At 35.8% G+C, this 17,006-nt stretch overlaps 2 protein-coding genes across 10 annotated transcripts in view; both read left to right on the forward strand.

Annotated features, from left to right (window-relative positions):
• The window catches only part of LOC107670107 (autophagy-related protein 16-1-like), a 21,026-nt gene extending 19,172 nt beyond the window's left edge, over positions 1-1,854 (forward strand). For all 7 annotated transcript variants that reach the window (XM_016462589.1, XM_016462590.1, XM_016462591.1 and 4 more), the window contains one exon: positions 907-1,854. In XM_016462589.1, the coding sequence (XP_016318075.1) occupies positions 907-1,000 (94 nt within the window). In that variant the 3' untranslated portion in view covers positions 1,001-1,854. The remainder of the gene's footprint in view (positions 1-906) is intronic.
• The window catches only part of LOC107670108 (S-arrestin-like), a 25,004-nt gene extending 9,437 nt beyond the window's left edge, over positions 1-15,567 (forward strand). Inside the window, exons 2-17 of one of the 3 annotated variants that reach the window (XM_016462598.1) lie at positions 4,026-4,031; positions 6,711-6,763; positions 6,921-6,981; positions 8,197-8,241; positions 8,327-8,526; positions 9,244-9,303; positions 9,515-9,582; positions 11,010-11,145; positions 11,306-11,390; positions 11,477-11,549; positions 12,261-12,398; positions 13,127-13,204; positions 13,300-13,314; positions 13,393-13,445; positions 14,507-14,510; positions 14,998-15,567. In XM_016462598.1, the coding sequence (XP_016318084.1) occupies positions 6,716-6,763; positions 6,921-6,981; positions 8,197-8,241; positions 8,327-8,526; positions 9,244-9,303; positions 9,515-9,582; positions 11,010-11,145; positions 11,306-11,390; positions 11,477-11,549; positions 12,261-12,398; positions 13,127-13,204; positions 13,300-13,314; positions 13,393-13,445; positions 14,507-14,510; positions 14,998-15,091 (1,158 nt within the window). In that variant the 5' untranslated portion in view covers positions 4,026-4,031; positions 6,711-6,715 and the 3' untranslated portion in view covers positions 15,092-15,567. Of the gene's footprint in view, positions 1-4,025; positions 4,032-5,372; positions 5,585-6,707; positions 6,764-6,920; positions 6,982-8,196; positions 8,242-8,326; positions 8,527-9,243; positions 9,304-9,514; positions 9,583-11,009; positions 11,146-11,305; positions 11,391-11,476; positions 11,550-12,260; positions 12,399-13,126; positions 13,205-13,299; positions 13,315-13,392; positions 13,446-14,506; positions 14,511-14,997 lie in introns of those variants that run through there. The other 2 variants (XM_016462597.1, XM_016462596.1) reach the window with 2 other exon arrangements.
• Positions 15,568-17,006: the final 1,439 nt, after the last annotated feature.

Raw genomic sequence — 17,006 nt, forward strand, 5'->3', positions numbered from 1 at the left:
TTTTTTTTTTGTTCAGCACGGTGGGCCGCATTTGAATTTGTGACGGGCCGCGGGTTGAGAACCACTGCTCTACACCAACCCTACACCTAAACCTACCCCTTACAGGAAACTTTCTCAAAAAAACTCACTCTGTATGATTTATAAGCGTTTTGAAAAATGGGGACATGGGGTAATGTCCTCATAAGTCACCTTCTCCTTGTAATACCCATGTCATTATACAAATTTGTGTCCTCATAAGTCACAAAAACGCGCACACTTTTTTTTTTTTTTGTTTTGTTTTCCTGTACAAATATCTAAACCGTCTTCAATCAAAATACATTTGCTTGAGATGCAAATTCAAGGTATGAAGTTTTGTTTTGAAAAATTGAACAAAATTAAGTTTATGCTTAAAACAAAAACAAATATCTGTCTATTATGAGAACTCGTTTTCCCTTTGAATTAAATCGATTTTTCTGAGCTTGTTGAACCATTTTAATCCTTAATTCACTCAGTTTCTCAAAACAAGTCTCCTTGTGTCGTTTTGTTTCTCAAGTAAATGTTACTTCATTTGAATCATTTGCACTGGAAAAAAGATAAAAAATACTAAGGAAGGACAATTTTTTTTTTTTTCAGTGTGATCCGGCAAAGTTAAAGTTATTTCTGTATTCTAGTGGTTCGGAGCAGAGCTATTCTCATGCCTCATAGTTTTTTTTTTTTTAATGAATTGAAGTAATAGAGATTGGTTGGATATTGTATTTTTAAACTTTGGAGTGTTGCGAATGCTAATAGGACATTTACATTTAGAGGCCATATTTAACATTGTGTATATGCATACTGCAAAAATATTATGCAATTCTGAATGTACTTGTTTCTGAACAATTTACCGGTGCAAATTCGATAAACTTTGTCTTTCTGTCCTGTTTGTAGTTCTGCCATAAATTCGGTGTCCTGGTCTCCGTCAGGCGCGTATGTGGCCAGCGTTGAGAAAGGCAGCAAGGCCGTGCTTTGGTCTGACATGTGACTCTGCAGCGATTGGTTGAGCACCACCCCGCCGTGATTGGATGAAACGGACTGTAAAGACAGAAGGAAAGTCCCACTGGCCTCTTGAACTACCTTTCCCACAATGCCATCTGTTTGGCTGTCTGTGTACGTGTGCTGCCTGCCTGTATGATTTGACAGCACCGTACACGCATTATTCATATTTATATCAGCTTCCATGTACTGTCTGTCTCACACACACTCGATGTGAGATGATGGAGATTACACTAGTGACTGTCACTGTCCTACATGACTCTTACTGCTTGTTTTAACATGACTTTAAAGTGTTTACTGTCAGAGTTTGTAAGGTTACTGTAAGGTGTGTGTGCGTGTGTGCGTGTGTGTGTGTGCGTGTGTGTGTGTGCGTGTGTGTGTGTGTGTGTGTGTGTGTGTTGAATGCAGTTCTAGTTGAGCTCTATGGATGGCACTGTTCAATATTTTTTCTAGAGTTCTGGAAATCCCACATCTCCCCATGAATAAAATGCATGTATTGAACAGGAACCCAATTTTATTTTGGATGAATCTCACACATTAACGTCTTTATTCTAATGACATTAAATGACATCTTTGTGATATTTAAACACACTGAACCCTCATTTTGTAATTGCATTGCAAAAATGTCATTGTCGTGAATGAAAAATTAATTCTCGTACTCATTCTCATACAGTAACAATCATCCTATCCACAGTGTTTTATTTATTAAAATCTGCATACATTAAAGCCAGTACAAAGGCCATTTAACAAATATATTTTTTATATTATAATTTATTTGGTGTTTCTTTCCACATCGAAGTAATTTTACACCACACCTGTAATAAAAATTTTGTGGGAAAATGTGATTTAAAAAATAATGCCCATGTGTTAAATGATAAAATCTAAAATAAAAGTAAAAATAACTTCACAATATAAAAAACATTCTAAAAACAGCCTTAATTTTCTTTATGCAAAATGTAAATTATTTTGGATTGCAAAACAACAACAGAAACAATGTACATGCATAAAATATAAAAAATCTGAAACAAAAATAAAAGTTGTTACTATAAAATATTCTTAAAAACAGGCATAAATTTCTTTATGCAAAATGTAATTTCTTTTTGATTTTGGGATGAAGTATCAATTAAACATTTTGTGAGATTTACCCATAAACTCCTGACCGTGTCGCTGTTCTTGTTGATGCTCTGATTATTTGTCACATTCAAAAAAAAAATTGTGCCATGCATGAGAGATTCAAAAATATTTCCCACAATTCCTCCTATAGCTTACATGTTTTATTTTAATCAGCTGATCAATAGGTGTCAGTTCAGTAGAGAAAATTTATAAACCATAGTTTGGCTAGACATATTTAATTTCGCACAAATGAAAATGAGACTGTCACTTATTTTGGCCAATCACAGCACTCCTTGTCCTAAGCCCCTCCCCTCAGATGCCGGGTGAGTGTGTGTGTGTGATGAATGGGTGAGTGATGCATTGGGTGATGCTGAATGAATGCAGTGAGATAAGTGTGTGCTTTAGTGGAGAAAGCAATGCTCTGTTGTTCTTTATTTTAATTTCATACGCTGCACACAAGCTCATATCCTGACAGTGTTTTCTCCGAGCATGACGTCTGTTTCAAATACTGTATCGAACTCTACGCAGACACTCTCCTTGAGCTGCTTTGCAAAGGAAAACAAGTGCACTTGTGATTCACCCTGATGCCAGCAGCAGATCTGGTGATGCTCGCACTTAAAAACAAAAGACTGCAATGCACCTTCATACTCAACCAAACACTAGAACTGATGTATCCGGCTCAGTTTAAGACACTCGCGTCCCCTCGCGCTCAACACTGCAGTCTGTCGAGGTGCCTAACAAGTGCACTTGGTTTCAGATTTTGAGTGGAGTGGACTGCACACTTTACAGACTACACACTTTACTTGTGGGTGTGGCTGTTTAGCTCCGCCCTCTCTGATGCATTTGTGGGTGGGGCTGAGAGTGGGCCGGCTTAAACAGACTGTGGAAGATAATTGTTGCTAATGTATATGAGGTCTCTGTATATGTCTGCTTAATGTTTGCACACCATAAAATGTGTGGGACGTTACTTTCATTTGTTTTTGTCTTTTTTAAACGGGAAAGCTGTGCATGAATGATGGAGTTATGCTTATCTTTATAGCGTCTCTGTATGGACATCAGAGAGCTCGTCTGAGGTTTCTCGGACCTCTGTGTAAATGAGATGAGAACGATAAGAGGGTCTTTTCTCTGTGTGTGTGTGTGTGTGTAATCCCATGAGCTGACATCAGCTCTCAGACTGCTGAGATTGACAACACGGTCTTAAATCGCAGGCTACAGACACCTGCTGATGATCTTTCTTTAATCACCCACAAACATGCATTATGTAATGGATCGTTCCAATCCTGTGTTCTGATTGGTCAGTCCAGTGTTCCGGTAAGAGACCAACTAATAACCTTAGTTGATATGACAACTAGATCTACTAGTAAAAGATGCGACACATCAGTATTATTCAGGAATGAATGTTTTTATAATTTTCAGTGACATTTTCAGTCAATATGTTCAGACGAAATACTGGTAAAACTTTACAAGCTTCTTAACTATTAGTTAACTACATTAGTAAACAAATTATCAGTTAAAATACATATTTAAATTAAGAAGTATCTTAAGCTGAAATACTTAAAGCATTTATTAGTCTTAATGTTGATTTTAACATTTACTAATACATTATTACAATCAAAAGATATTATTTGAACAATATATATGATAATTTATATGAAATGTTATTGTTTAATTTATTGTTGTTATTGTACAATTACAATAAAAACAAATTATGTAATTAAAGGGGTCATATGATGTTGCTAAAAAGAACATTATTTTGTGTATTTGGTGTAATGAAATGTGTTTATGCGGTTTAAGGTTAAAAAAAACACATTATTTTCCACATAGTGTACATTATTGTTGCTCCTCTATGCCCCGCCTTTCTGAAACGCGTCGATTTTTACAAAGCTCATCGGTCTGAAAAGTGAGGTGTGCTGTGATTGGCCAGCTATCCAGTGTGTTGTGATTGGCCGAATACCTCCAGCGTGTGACGGAAATGTTACGCCCCTCACCATACTGTGATGCCGTGTCCCGGCGCGACGAGACAAAAACATGAAAACCCATTATAAACGAGGCATTTGTTGCATCCAGTGGGGACATAATTATGGATTATAATGACTTATACTGTCTTTTTACGCGTTGCGTTGCATCGCGCCGTGTAAACTTAAAACCATGTCTGCATTTGTCTTTGCAACTTTACAGATCTTCTTTATGCACCAAGAAATTGTAACACTCCAAAGTGAAAGGAAAAATTGAAATCGCATCATATGACCCCTTTAATTATATATTAAGGTTGCATAATTTATATATTAATTATATTAATAATAAATATAAATAAAAAAATTTATATATACATATACATATATACAAGAAACCTACCTGCAAAGCAACATGAAAAACTCTGCTCAAGCGCACCGAGGGCAAAAGCTGCTTTAAACACAAAGGATGCTCACACCGAATGTTGATTTAATTTAGTTAATAGAAGTTGATTGATAGAGAAAATCTATTTATGACATTATTTTTGACGGCATTCTCATTTTACAGCATTTTTACACAAGTGCCTAAAACTTTTAACAGCACGGTAGCTTTGCAGGTAGGTTTCTCGAAGCGTCTTGGAGACACAGTTCTTCTGGATTGAGTCTGTCTCAGTTTGTTCTGTTTCTTCATGTAATCTCAGACAGACTGATGATGATCAGATCAGATCTCTGTGTGCAGCACAAAAATCTGACTGGATTATTACAATTAATGGCAAAATGAATGTTTAGAAATCTAAACCGATATTTCCTACTGACACACTACAGCAAAAGATAGAAATAACTGACTTAAAACCATTTTTAGCTGCTGAAAATACTAGTGTTCTAATCATTTTGGCCACCACTGTAAATTATTTACTTTTTTGTTTTTTCCAGAAGACTTTGAAAGTAAAACATGCATCATATGGATGAAGCCTGACAACCACTCGTTCACTGTATTTCAAACAGAAGCTTTGACATTCTGCTAAACATCTCCTTTTGTGCCTCACAGAGTTATACTGGTTTGAATGACATGAGGGTGAGTAAATGATGACAGAGCTGTTATTTGTTGTGGAACTAGTCTTGTAAACTAAGAATCCACATTGAGAACCAGCTCTGTACGCTCCTAACTGACCCTTCACCTCCGAAGAAACCTCCTTCAGTCCTCAGAACCCACATAATCTGAGTAAGGTTATTATACTAAGTATGCTTTCTTGTTTGCTTATTTAACACGTGTGATATAAGAATGATGTTCCTGCATGTTTGTCAGTGTCTTTATACGCGTGTGATTGGATTAGTTGTGCATCTTCATTACCTCTGCAAGCCAGAGACGCTAATCTCACCGATGGAAAAGAGCCGAGCCGCGGGGAACGAACGGCTAGCAGTGGGCGGAGTCACAGCTTACAAATACTGGCCCTGAAAACCAGCGTCCACTCACATTGTAACTCCACACACAACACAACAACAGACGGGTGAGTTACTGCTGCTCCACCACAGGTCATATATGTAGAACAGAAAGGACAGAGAAACACACACATATATATATATATATATATATGGTGATAGATATTTTTTATTTTTTTATTATTATAGTTTATCAAGCGAGTCTGAAGTCAGTTTTAGACTTTTTATTACAATAGGACATTAGACATCTTATAACAGATATATAGTATAGTAGTAACGGTGGTCATAGATATTATTATCATTTTGATTAAAGTCCTATAATTAATATATAATAGTATTTATGGAGAAAAGTGAGTCTGCAGCCAATATTAGAATTTTCAGTCAAATTGGATATTAGACATCTTATAAATAACAAATTTATAGAATTATGAAGATGATGATTATTATAGCTTTTTTATAAAAATGAATTTGCTGTCAGTATTAGAATTTTAGAAGTATATAGTATTAGAAGTATATAGTAGTAATTATAGATATTATAATTATTATTATAGTTTGTAATAAAGCGAGTCTGCAGAATTAGAATTTTTATTAAAATCTTATAACAAATATATAGTAGTAGCCTAATTATGTAGATAGATGGGTAGCTAGATATTATTATTATTATTATTAATTTCTTTATTTTTATAATAATTTTTAAGAATATTTATTAAAAGTAGTGAACATTAGACATCTTATAAATAACAAATAATAGTAATAAGGTGATGATGATGATATAAATATAGTAATTATTAATAATAGATCATTATTATTATTAATAATAATAATAGAGTAATAATATAGTAACTGGTGATAGATAGACAGACAGATGACAGCAAACCTGTGTTTGTGTTTGTGTTGAGCTGTTACTCTAGATTAGTGTTGTGAGTCATCGGCTCAGAGCTGAAACTGCTGATGAGTGTGTGTGTGTGTGTGTGTGTGTGTGTGTGTGTGTGTGAGATTACAGATACACATTCACTACTCATAACAGCATGATTTCAATATTTAGAATATTCACATACACATAGCCTCTCTGTAGCTCAAACAGCAGGTCATGGGTTTGATTTCAATGAAAGTCATTTTGGATAAAAGCATCCGCCAAATGCAGAAATGTATGAAGTGTTTCTTGATCATCATTGTGTGTTTCTGCTTCAGCAGACAGAATGAGTCCCAAACACGTCATCTACAAGAAACTCTCCAGAGACAAATCTGTGAGTGTCTGTCCATCCATTCACTTTGGTTTTGGTTCATTTTTCGTGTCATCGTGTCCTTCAGTTCTGTTTTGTGTAATTATATGTCTGTGTTGTGTACATGACATAAGTTAAGTGTTAGTCATCAGTGATTGGTTAACGGTGTGTGATGTCATAGGTGGGCGTTTACATGGGGAAACGAGATTTCGTGGATCACTGCGATTTTGTTGATCCTGTTGGTAAGTCTTTTATTGGTCACATGACATGTAGGTAAACAGATATTTTTTAGTAAGGGTGTTATTGTCATTTTTAAAATGTATTTTGTGTGTGTGTGTGTGTGTGTGTGTGTATATATATATATATATATATATAATTATTATTATTTAAAATTATTTATAAAAAATTTTTTAAGATCAATTATTAGCTTTTTATTAAAACCCCTGATTGGTAGTGAAACCCAGTTTGGGAAACCATGTTTTAAGAAATAAATAATAAAATCGTCTAATCAATACCGTTTACCACAATGCAAAACCTTTTAAAATGATTTTAATGCTGTGAAGATATATGATATATGAGATAAGTCCGAAAAATCTAATTTTTGGAAATGGAAGAATTTATTGAGCCTTTAGACAAAATATAAAAAATAATCTTGAAATATCATTTTCGTTAAGTATCATATTTGATCCATCAGGCTTTTACGGCTCATATAGTCTGATATACTGAGAATATGGAGGAAAAACAGCTCACTTTTATTCAAAAATATGCAATTTGCTGCAGAGGCTGATATTTATGTGAACAAAAAGTGATGAAAACTCATATCTTTATAACAGTATAGCAGATACTTACATAAAATGATCTAAATATCATTGGTCACTCTAGATCTCCAATAATATGTCTTAGTAAGATGAGATTGAAATGATCCAAACATATAATGCGATGCAATCCAATGCTGATTGAGAGATGAAGAAATAACCGCTCCTCAGAAGATGTGAGATGTTCTGGAGGCTTGTGAAGATCATTCCTCCGCTGAGGAACAGTGAAAGTAAAGCTTCTGGAAACAAACGCTCCTCAAAAGATCCTGAAGATCAGATTTGAGACTCTAAAACATGATTGATGGAGAATCAAGTAAAGCTGAGCTGCTTCAGTCCAGAAAGTGTTCATCTGGAGATATGACTGCAGTTATTCTGACGTTTACTTGAGAAAAATCAGCCAAGATTTGACAGAAGAAAGACACGAGAAGCAGCAGCTGAAGTACAATTACACTAAAAGAGCTTTTACTGGATAAAACACTCTAAACTATCAATCAGACGACAGGAGGCATGAGGAGATTGTGTGTGAAACAGGTTTAACAGCAAAGTTTTGATCATTTAGAGGCCCTAATTTGCGTGATACAGTAGACTTTATTGGGTTAAATGAATCTAAAATCACAGATTTGTCTTCCTCGTGTGTGTCAGACGGTGTTGTGCTGATCGACCCCGAGCAGGTGAAAGGAAAGAAAGGTGAGACACGTTCACAGACGGATGGCAGTGCGGAGCTGCTTTCACACCTGTGTGGATGAGTAAAGCCTGTGTTCGTCTGCTCTAGTCTACGTCATGCTGTCCTGTACGTTCCGGTACGGTCGGGATGATATGGATGTGTTGGGGATGGCGTTTCGCAGGGATATTTTCCTGAGCTCTCGACAGGTCTATCCTCCTCTGCAGGACAAGGAACGCAGCATTCACACAAAAGTACAGGAGAAGATCCTCCGCAAACTCGGGGACAACGCATACCCCTTCTTCTTTGAGGTGAAATTCATTCTGGGGCGCTTTTATAAATGAGAACAGCACAATAATTGTGCCGACAGACATAAACTCTTACTTTAAGTGGGTTTGTGTTGTGATTTCTGAAAATGCTTGTGTTTTCTCTCAGTTTCCAGATAACCTGCCATGTGAAACAGGTTTAACAGCAAAGTTTTGATCATTTAGAGGCCCTAATTTGCGTGATACAGTAGACTTTATTGGGTTAAATGAATCTAAAATCACAGATTTGTCTTCCTCGTGTGTGTCAGACGGTGTTGTGCTGATCGACCCCGAGCAGGTGAAAGGAAAGAAAGGTGAGACACGTTCACAGACGGATGGCAGTGCGGAGCTGCTTTCACACCTGTGTGGATGAGTAAAGCCTGTGTTCGTCTGCTCTAGTCTACGTCATGCTGTCCTGTACGTTCCGGTACGGTCGGGATGATATGGATGTGTTGGGGATGGCGTTTCGCAGGGATATTTTCCTGAGCTCTCGACAGGTCTATCCTCCTCTGCAGGACAAGGAACGCAGCATTCACACAAAAGTACAGGAGAAGATCCTCCGCAAACTCGGGGACAACGCATACCCCTTCTTCTTTGAGGTGAAATTCATTCTGGGGCGCTTTTATAAATGAGAACAGCACAATAATTGTGCCGACAGACATAAACTCTTACTTTAAGTGGGTTTGTGTTGTGATTTCTGAAAATGCTTGTGTTTTCTCTCAGTTTCCAGATAACCTGCCATGTTCAGTGTGTCTGCATCCGGGGCCCACAGATGTAGGAAAGGTAAACATCATAATCATAAACATTCAGTGTTCTGATACTATAAGTTTTAATTAAATTAAATTTTAGTTAGAGTTTTAGCAATTTTGTTCTGTTTGTGATTGATATATATATATATATATATATATATATATATGCTTTTAGTTTTAGTTAACTGTAATAACTGTATTTGTGTGATTAATTAATTGGAGCAAAAATGTATGTATTTGTGCAGCGTTGTGCAGTTGAGTTTGAGGTGAAGGCATTTTGTGCAGAAAATCAAGATGAAAAAGCCCAAAAGAGGTAAGAAAAGTCACAAGCACCCAGTATTCATTACCAGACCAACATAAGACCCCCTAAAAGAGCAAAACCAGACCAGAACAAGACACCTCGAGGCCCAGACCAGGTCCTTGCAAAATATAAACTGTATGATAGAGTCCTGCATTGTGAAAAAAAATTATGCTGATTTGCCAAAAAAAAAAGCCTAATATTACCTAATTGGGTGATACAGAATTCAAAAGTATCAAAAAAAAAAACTTTGCATCATGCAGCTTTTTCTAAATATTCAATTTTTTTCGCTAAACCAATAGTTTCTTGGATGCAGTAAAACAGCCACAAATGTAGCAGAAAACGTCTGGCTTGCATTTGCATTTTCTTCTGTCTCTGGCCATAATTCTAGCATGAAATAATGTCATACAATCGACTAAGAATTAAACAAAGAGCTGTAATCTGGCTCAGAAGAAGACGGGAATCATGTTTGTGGAATTGTTTTGCTGTTTAAAGGAAAATACAAGACTTCTTCACTTTCTAAGCAAAAATGCTATAAAATGCATCATTTTGTGAGAAAGTGTGACCTGCTCAAGCAAAACAGCCACTATTTTTGAAATCAGCGTCACACAATTAGTAAATAAACAAGTATTGTATTTAATTCAGCTAATTAAATATGATGCAGAGCAGTGTAATCTCTTTATATAAATATATAAGTATGTCTATCTTCATCTGCATGCATAGAGTAGTACATGTAATGCAATATACATATAATGCAATATACTATATGTGACCCTGGAGCACAAAACCAGTCATAAGGGTCAATTTTTCCAAATTGAGATTTATGCATCATCTGAAAGCTGAATAAATACGCTTTCCATTGATGTATGGTTTGTTAGGATAGGACAATATTTGGCCGAGATACAACTATTTTAAAATCTGGAATCTGAGGGTGCAAAACAATCACAATATTGAGAAAATCATCTTTAAAGTTGTTCAAATTAAGTCCTTAGCAATGCACATTACAAATCAAAAATTAAGTTTGAATATATTTACAGTAGGAAATTTACAAAATATCTTCATAGAACATGATCTTTACTTAATATCCTAATGATTTTTGGCAAAAAAGAAAAATCTATAATTTTGACCCATACAATGTATTGTTGGCTATTGCTACAAATATACCCCAGCGACTTAAGACTGCTTTTGTGCTCCAGGGTCACATATATGTAGTGCAGTGTACTATCTAGCAAATCTCAACTGATGATTTTTTTAAATTGTCACAAAATGTAAGCTATATTATCACTCAGCTCTAATCTGCTAAATGCAACTATAAAGCATGTAGATATTATAAGCATTTACATTGGGATATTCTGTAAAGCTGCTGTAAAGACCCAGACGAGGGTCCTGAGACCAAAACTTAAGATCCAGACTCCAGCTCTTTACACAATGTCTTTCTGCAGGAGCTCGGTCCGGTTGGCCATCAGAAAGATCCAGTACGCTCTAGATAAAGGCGGCGCGGCTCCATCGGCCGAAACCACCTGTGAATTCATCATGTCTGATAAACCGCTGCACATGCGTGTCAGTCTGGAGAAAGAGGTGAGTCGTCCTGCATCATATCTAGAGGCTCTTTTGACTTTTGGGTGTCTTTTTTTTATCTTTTTACCATTAGCAATCACAACCATGAATAAACATACAGATCATACCATAAATAAGCATAAATAACAGTATTGAATTCTGAGATTGTTGATTGTTACAGACGTATTACCATGGAGAGGAGATCAACATCAGCGTGGACATCGGCAACAGCTCCAACAGGAACATGAAGGACTTGTCAGTCTCAGGTGCGTGAAGACTTTTCACTTTAAAACTGATGAGAAAGTGTGCTTTCAGTGAGTTACAGAGTGTTTTCTCTGTTTCTCTGTGACAGTGGAGCAGGTCACTAATGTGGTGCTTTACTCAAATGACAAGTACATCAAAACTGTGGCCTATGAGGAAACCACGTGAGTACCAACACACCATTATTATGCGTAGAGGTGGAGTCTGTGATGTCACAGTGATGTCACATGCTCTTATGACATAATAAATGAGCTTACTGCATAGTATAAGCGTAAAATTAAGTAAATAAATAAGCATAAAATTATATTCTAAAATATACTCAAATAGAAAAAAGTTATTTCATTATTTGAAATTGTAATAACGTTTCACAATATTGCTCTTTTTACTGTATTTATATATATATATATATATTTTTTTTTTTATTTTTTATTTTTTTTTTTTTTTTTGTATACACACACATTTACACTACCATTCAAAAGGGGTCGGTATGATTTTTGAAAAATGTATTAATAATTTCATTCAGCAAGGATGCATTCGATCCAAAAGTGACAGTAAAGACATTTATAACGTTACAAAAGATTCTGTTTCAAATAAATGCTGTTCTTTTGAACATTCTACTGGCTTTACTTGAATATTCCTGGAAATGTGAAACGGGTCCATCTGATTCTCTTCCAAATGAGATATATTAGAATAATGCTGCATTATTCTGACTTCTAATATAGCATTGAAGCTTTTTATGTTGTGAAGCACATCTCTGATGTTTTAAAATACTCACTAGGTTCAAATGTAACATTTAGGAGTGTCACCTTTATGATGTCACTGTCAGTTATGTATCATTGTTTTGTAACATTTGTGTTCTGTTTATGATGTCACAGGGACACTGTGCCGTCTGGTACGAGTCTGAAGAAGGTTTACACCCTCTGTCCTCTACTGGACAATAACCGTGAGAGACTGGGACTCGCTCTGGATGGAAAACTAAAGCATGAGGACACTAACCTGGCCTCCTCCAGCATGTGAGTGCCGATCATTCAGCACCTATACACTATAAAAATCTATTTTTCAAAGTTGTAAATAAATGTTATTGGAGTATGTTCACAAGAAAATACTACTTCAGCCTTTCCACTTAAAAATGTCATGTTTAATTCAATGTGTTACTATTTACTAGCAATTTATAAGTGAACATTGTTTCAATTTTTAAGTAAATCCTACACCAGTTTTTTTTTTTTTCAGTGTACATGGATAATCTGATAAGACCCTAAATGACCATAGAGGAAAATTTCACCCCAAAATTAAAATGTGCTGAAAATGTGTTCACCCTCAGGCCATCCAAGATTAAGATGAGTTTGTTTCTTCATCAGAGTTGGAGAAATATAGCATTGCATCAGTGTCTCAGCAATGGATGCTCTGCAGTGAATGGGTGCCGTCAGAATGAGAGTCCAAACAGCTGATAAAAACATCACAATAATCCACAAACGTCTTAATGATGGATTTGTTTGAGCTTTTGTCTTCTCCAGATGTTAACTGATGGACTGGAGTGGTGTGGATTATTGTGATGTTTTTATCAGCTGTTTGGACTCTCATTCTGACGGCACCCATTCACTGATGAACATCCATTGCTGAGCAAGTGATGCAATGCTACATTTCTCCAAATCTGATGAAGAAACAAACTCATCTACATCTTGAATGGCCTAATTTTCATTTTCAATTTTTTATTTAACTATTTCTTTAATATTCTCTGCAGTGTAAAGGATGAAGTGCTGAAGGAGATTCTGGGAATGTTGGTGGCTTATAGGGTGGTGGTGAAGTGTAATGCAGCCGGGTGAGTGAGCATGAGCTGTTTTGAGTTTATGCTAACCAAACTAATAACTGGTTGTTAGGGAAGATGCTAATGACTTTATTTCTGCTCTCTTACAGCATCGTTGGTTCCAGGTGAGTGTTGAATCCAGCAGAAGTTGTCTAGACATTGTGAGTGTGTACGGTTGTAAGATGTGATCGTATGTGTTTCAGTGAGGTTGCTGTGGAGGTTCCCTTCAAACTCATGCATCCCAAACCTGATCCAGGTGAGCTGATCACATTGTCAAACCTGATTTTACAGCTGTTCTCTTTCAGCACAGAACATGAGTTTTAATCATACCTCGGTTTCTAAAATAAATTCAATTAAATGCACATACATAGCACTACAGTACATGGAGCAAATTCCACTCACATAACCTGCATTAACAGTAATTAATAACCAGATGTTCATCCACCTAGCACCTAGTTGTAAACTCAGAAAAATGTATTTAAGTGCCATATCAAGTGCCAGTGTTATTTTAGTATCACTAAGCTATTACTATAGCTTTCATTAGTATTTTAATTAGATTTTCTATTTATATTTTCTGTTTTAATTTTAATTTTAAAGTTTTAGTAATTTTTTTGCAATTTTGAGTTTTTTTTTTTATATAAATGTTTATGTACTTTTTATTCATTTTTATTTCAGTTTTGGTTATTTTAGTGCATCGAGTTAAACTGAGTGAAAATGTGAGAAGCTGCCTTTGCAACTAGCTGAAATAAAATGCATTTAAGTTTCTTTTTTTCTTAATATTTCATTGTATTTCAGTTAAGGTTTATTTTAATTCAAGTACGAATGTTTTTTATGGTTTTATTTTTAGTTAACGATAACCCTGACAAGTGCATTACTGCATGATTTTTGTTTTTACAAACTAATGACTCAATTATCTCCTGAGGTCATGTAATTGTGAATTTGAATGGGATTTAAAAGACAATTAATATTCAATAAAATTAACGATTTTATATGCACTGACACTCTCGGATGAGAACAAAAATGAAACTGAATTTAGATGGATAATGACACCAACCTTTCAAAACTGTTATTGAACTGAATTCAAACAACATTAAACTACATAATGACACAAATGTCTTCTATAGAGCTGCTTTAGAGCTGAAATGTAAATTATGAATTTTATAATATATAACACTGTTTTTTATAACACTGTTATTTTCCTGCTTTGAAGCAATCAGTATTGTATAAAGCACTATAGAAATAAATGTGACTCGACTTGATCTGATAATAACTGAATGTTATCTGCTTTTTCTTCTCCCTGTTCTCCTCGTCCTAAAGAGAGGTAAGCCACAGTTATAATTTTCCATTATCTGGGTGTATATTCAGTTCATGTGATCTTATGCTATATGTGCTGTTATATAATAGCCTCCATATAGAGTCCTCGTGCCTCTGATTCCACGTGTTTGGTGCACAATGTGTGGCGTTCACTTTCCTGTCTTTCATCTGCAACAATGCACACACTCTTGAGACGATAAACGATCCGCGTTAGCTCTGGGAAGGGAAAGTTGAGAGCGCGAGGATCGTTGATATCGGTGTCCCATCTAAATGCGATCGGTCTCTTGTGTGGAGCCCCAGTTTAGCGTCGTTCTTTCAGTAAATCTGTTGTTAGTGTTCAATAGAAACTGTATTCTGACATCAGAACAGGGGTGTGTGTCGTTGACATAAAACACCTTTGTTCCTGTTTTCTGCTTTACTGTTCCTCTTCATCTTCACATATGCGATTCTATCGGTGTTGATTGAGTTTCTTGTCTGTCTCTTTGTGTGTTTAGTGAAGACACAACTGACCTGGTGTTCGAGGAGTTTAAACGCTCCTATCTGAAAGGAGTCATCGGCGACGATGATGAATCTCCGGCTGAGCCTTGAGAGCCTTCTACATGAAGAGTGCTTTGCGCAGACAGACTCGCGCGCGTATAAAGATTCATAAGCATTTATGGATGCTTGTTGAGATTGTGTAGATGTTGTGATGTGCACTAATGCAGGAACTTCTAAGCCAGGTGAGAAAAAACAATAGGCCAAATCAGCATTTATGCTGCAGTCTCCATATATTCACTGCAAATAATTATGTATATTGCAGTAAACCTGATAAACCCTCATAAGAACCTAAAAAATGTATGAAATCATTATTCCAAATGTGAACTTAGTTTAAAAGGCTGCTTCTTCGAATACTGAAATTATAACTCTAGAGATTTCAGTAAGGATAAACTGATATATAGTACATTTATCACAAATGGATGTGTTGCATAGAAAATTAGAGGCAAATTCTGTTGTTATTTGCTCTGTAAATGCTTTGAAATCAAATAAAACACTTTGTGACGGCAAAACATCTGGGTTTACATGATCTCTGCACCAAAACACTGATCATTTTAATGAATCCTTCATTGCAAAACTGCAGTTTCAAAGCCCTGTAACATATAACGTGGTAAAGTCTTGTAAAATTAGTTTAATTAACCAAAGATTCTCATGACCTGGTGGAACACCACCCTACTCGGCAAACTACAGTTAACATACGAATTTAGTGTGCTATGTCTTATGACAGCAATCCAGAGATCAACTCAAACCTGTTTACATTTATTAATTTCTTGTTCCTTTAACAATAATAAATGTATTTGAATGCTTATTTGAGTATTGTAATGTTGTTTATATACTAGTGTACTATAGATTTAATTAATGTTTTGAATTGGTTTTCATTTTTATATATTTTAGTATATTTAAAAAATTCAAAACTTCAAAAAATTTTGTCGGGTAGTTAAGTATTTTTCATACTTTATTTTATTTTATAAAATACAACACTGAGTTGCTCACAGGAGTACTCTAAATTAGTCACTTAAAAGGTGTTCAGTTAGGATGCTGCCTAAGTAGACACTAGAAGCAAGACAGCTCACTAGGTTTTGGAACAGTGCTGTTGCATTTGAAAATTAAAAATGGCTACATTGGTCATTGACACTTCCTATGGCTTTTGCCGCTTAATGTGCATCATGGTCTGATCTGATTTGTTCAGATGGTTTGACTAGTCTAAGTGAAAAAACAGTCAAAAACAAGGAGTCGGATTAGTAGTTTACAATTTATTGGCAATATAAAGGTAATCAATACACAGAACATGAGCATGAACATGTTGTGTTGTGTCATATTGTTACATGGTCACAGCTAAAATCCAGGATTTTTTTGGGTGGGCCCCCTCTAGGCAACACCATGAGAGTTTTCCCAACATAATATTGTGTCTGAATAATCCATACTCAAAAGATATAAGCCTAAAGTAAAGAGACTCTCTTTCTCTCGCAAACAGGTGTTTAACACTTCAATTTTGTAAGACAACACCTCTCTTTCTTGTACCTCTCAAATACTTCTCTCTGCTCACCTATCCTGAGACGCCCACCCAGTTTTCCTGTTCTCATTCTCATTTTCACTCTTATTCACAGTGTGTGTCCACTGAATAGCTGGAAGGATGATTTAACAGCTGATTGGTGCGTTCCTGCTCAGTTTTCATTCTTTACAAACATCCGGCTGAAAACATATCTGTCAAGGGAGCAACCTCCCGACTGATCCTTCCTGCTCATTTTTCAAACAAACATCCGGCTGTAAACATGTCTGCCAAGGGAGCAACCTCCCGACTGATCCACCTCGCTGTGTATTGTTGGGTCATAATACAACTAATCAAGTTACGGGACATGCACTGTAAATAAACACCGCACATATCCACCTGAAGAACTAATTCATTCCAAACATGAGGAAGAGAAGGCTCTGCTTTCAGCCGAAGGTTTGCTTCTACATACAAACTACA

Source organism: Sinocyclocheilus anshuiensis, unplaced genomic scaffold (genome assembly GCF_001515605.1).
Source record: "Sinocyclocheilus anshuiensis isolate Anshui unplaced genomic scaffold, SAMN03320099.WGS_v1.1 scaffold48, whole genome shotgun sequence".
NCBI lineage: Eukaryota > Metazoa > Chordata > Actinopteri > Cypriniformes > Cyprinidae > Sinocyclocheilus > Sinocyclocheilus anshuiensis.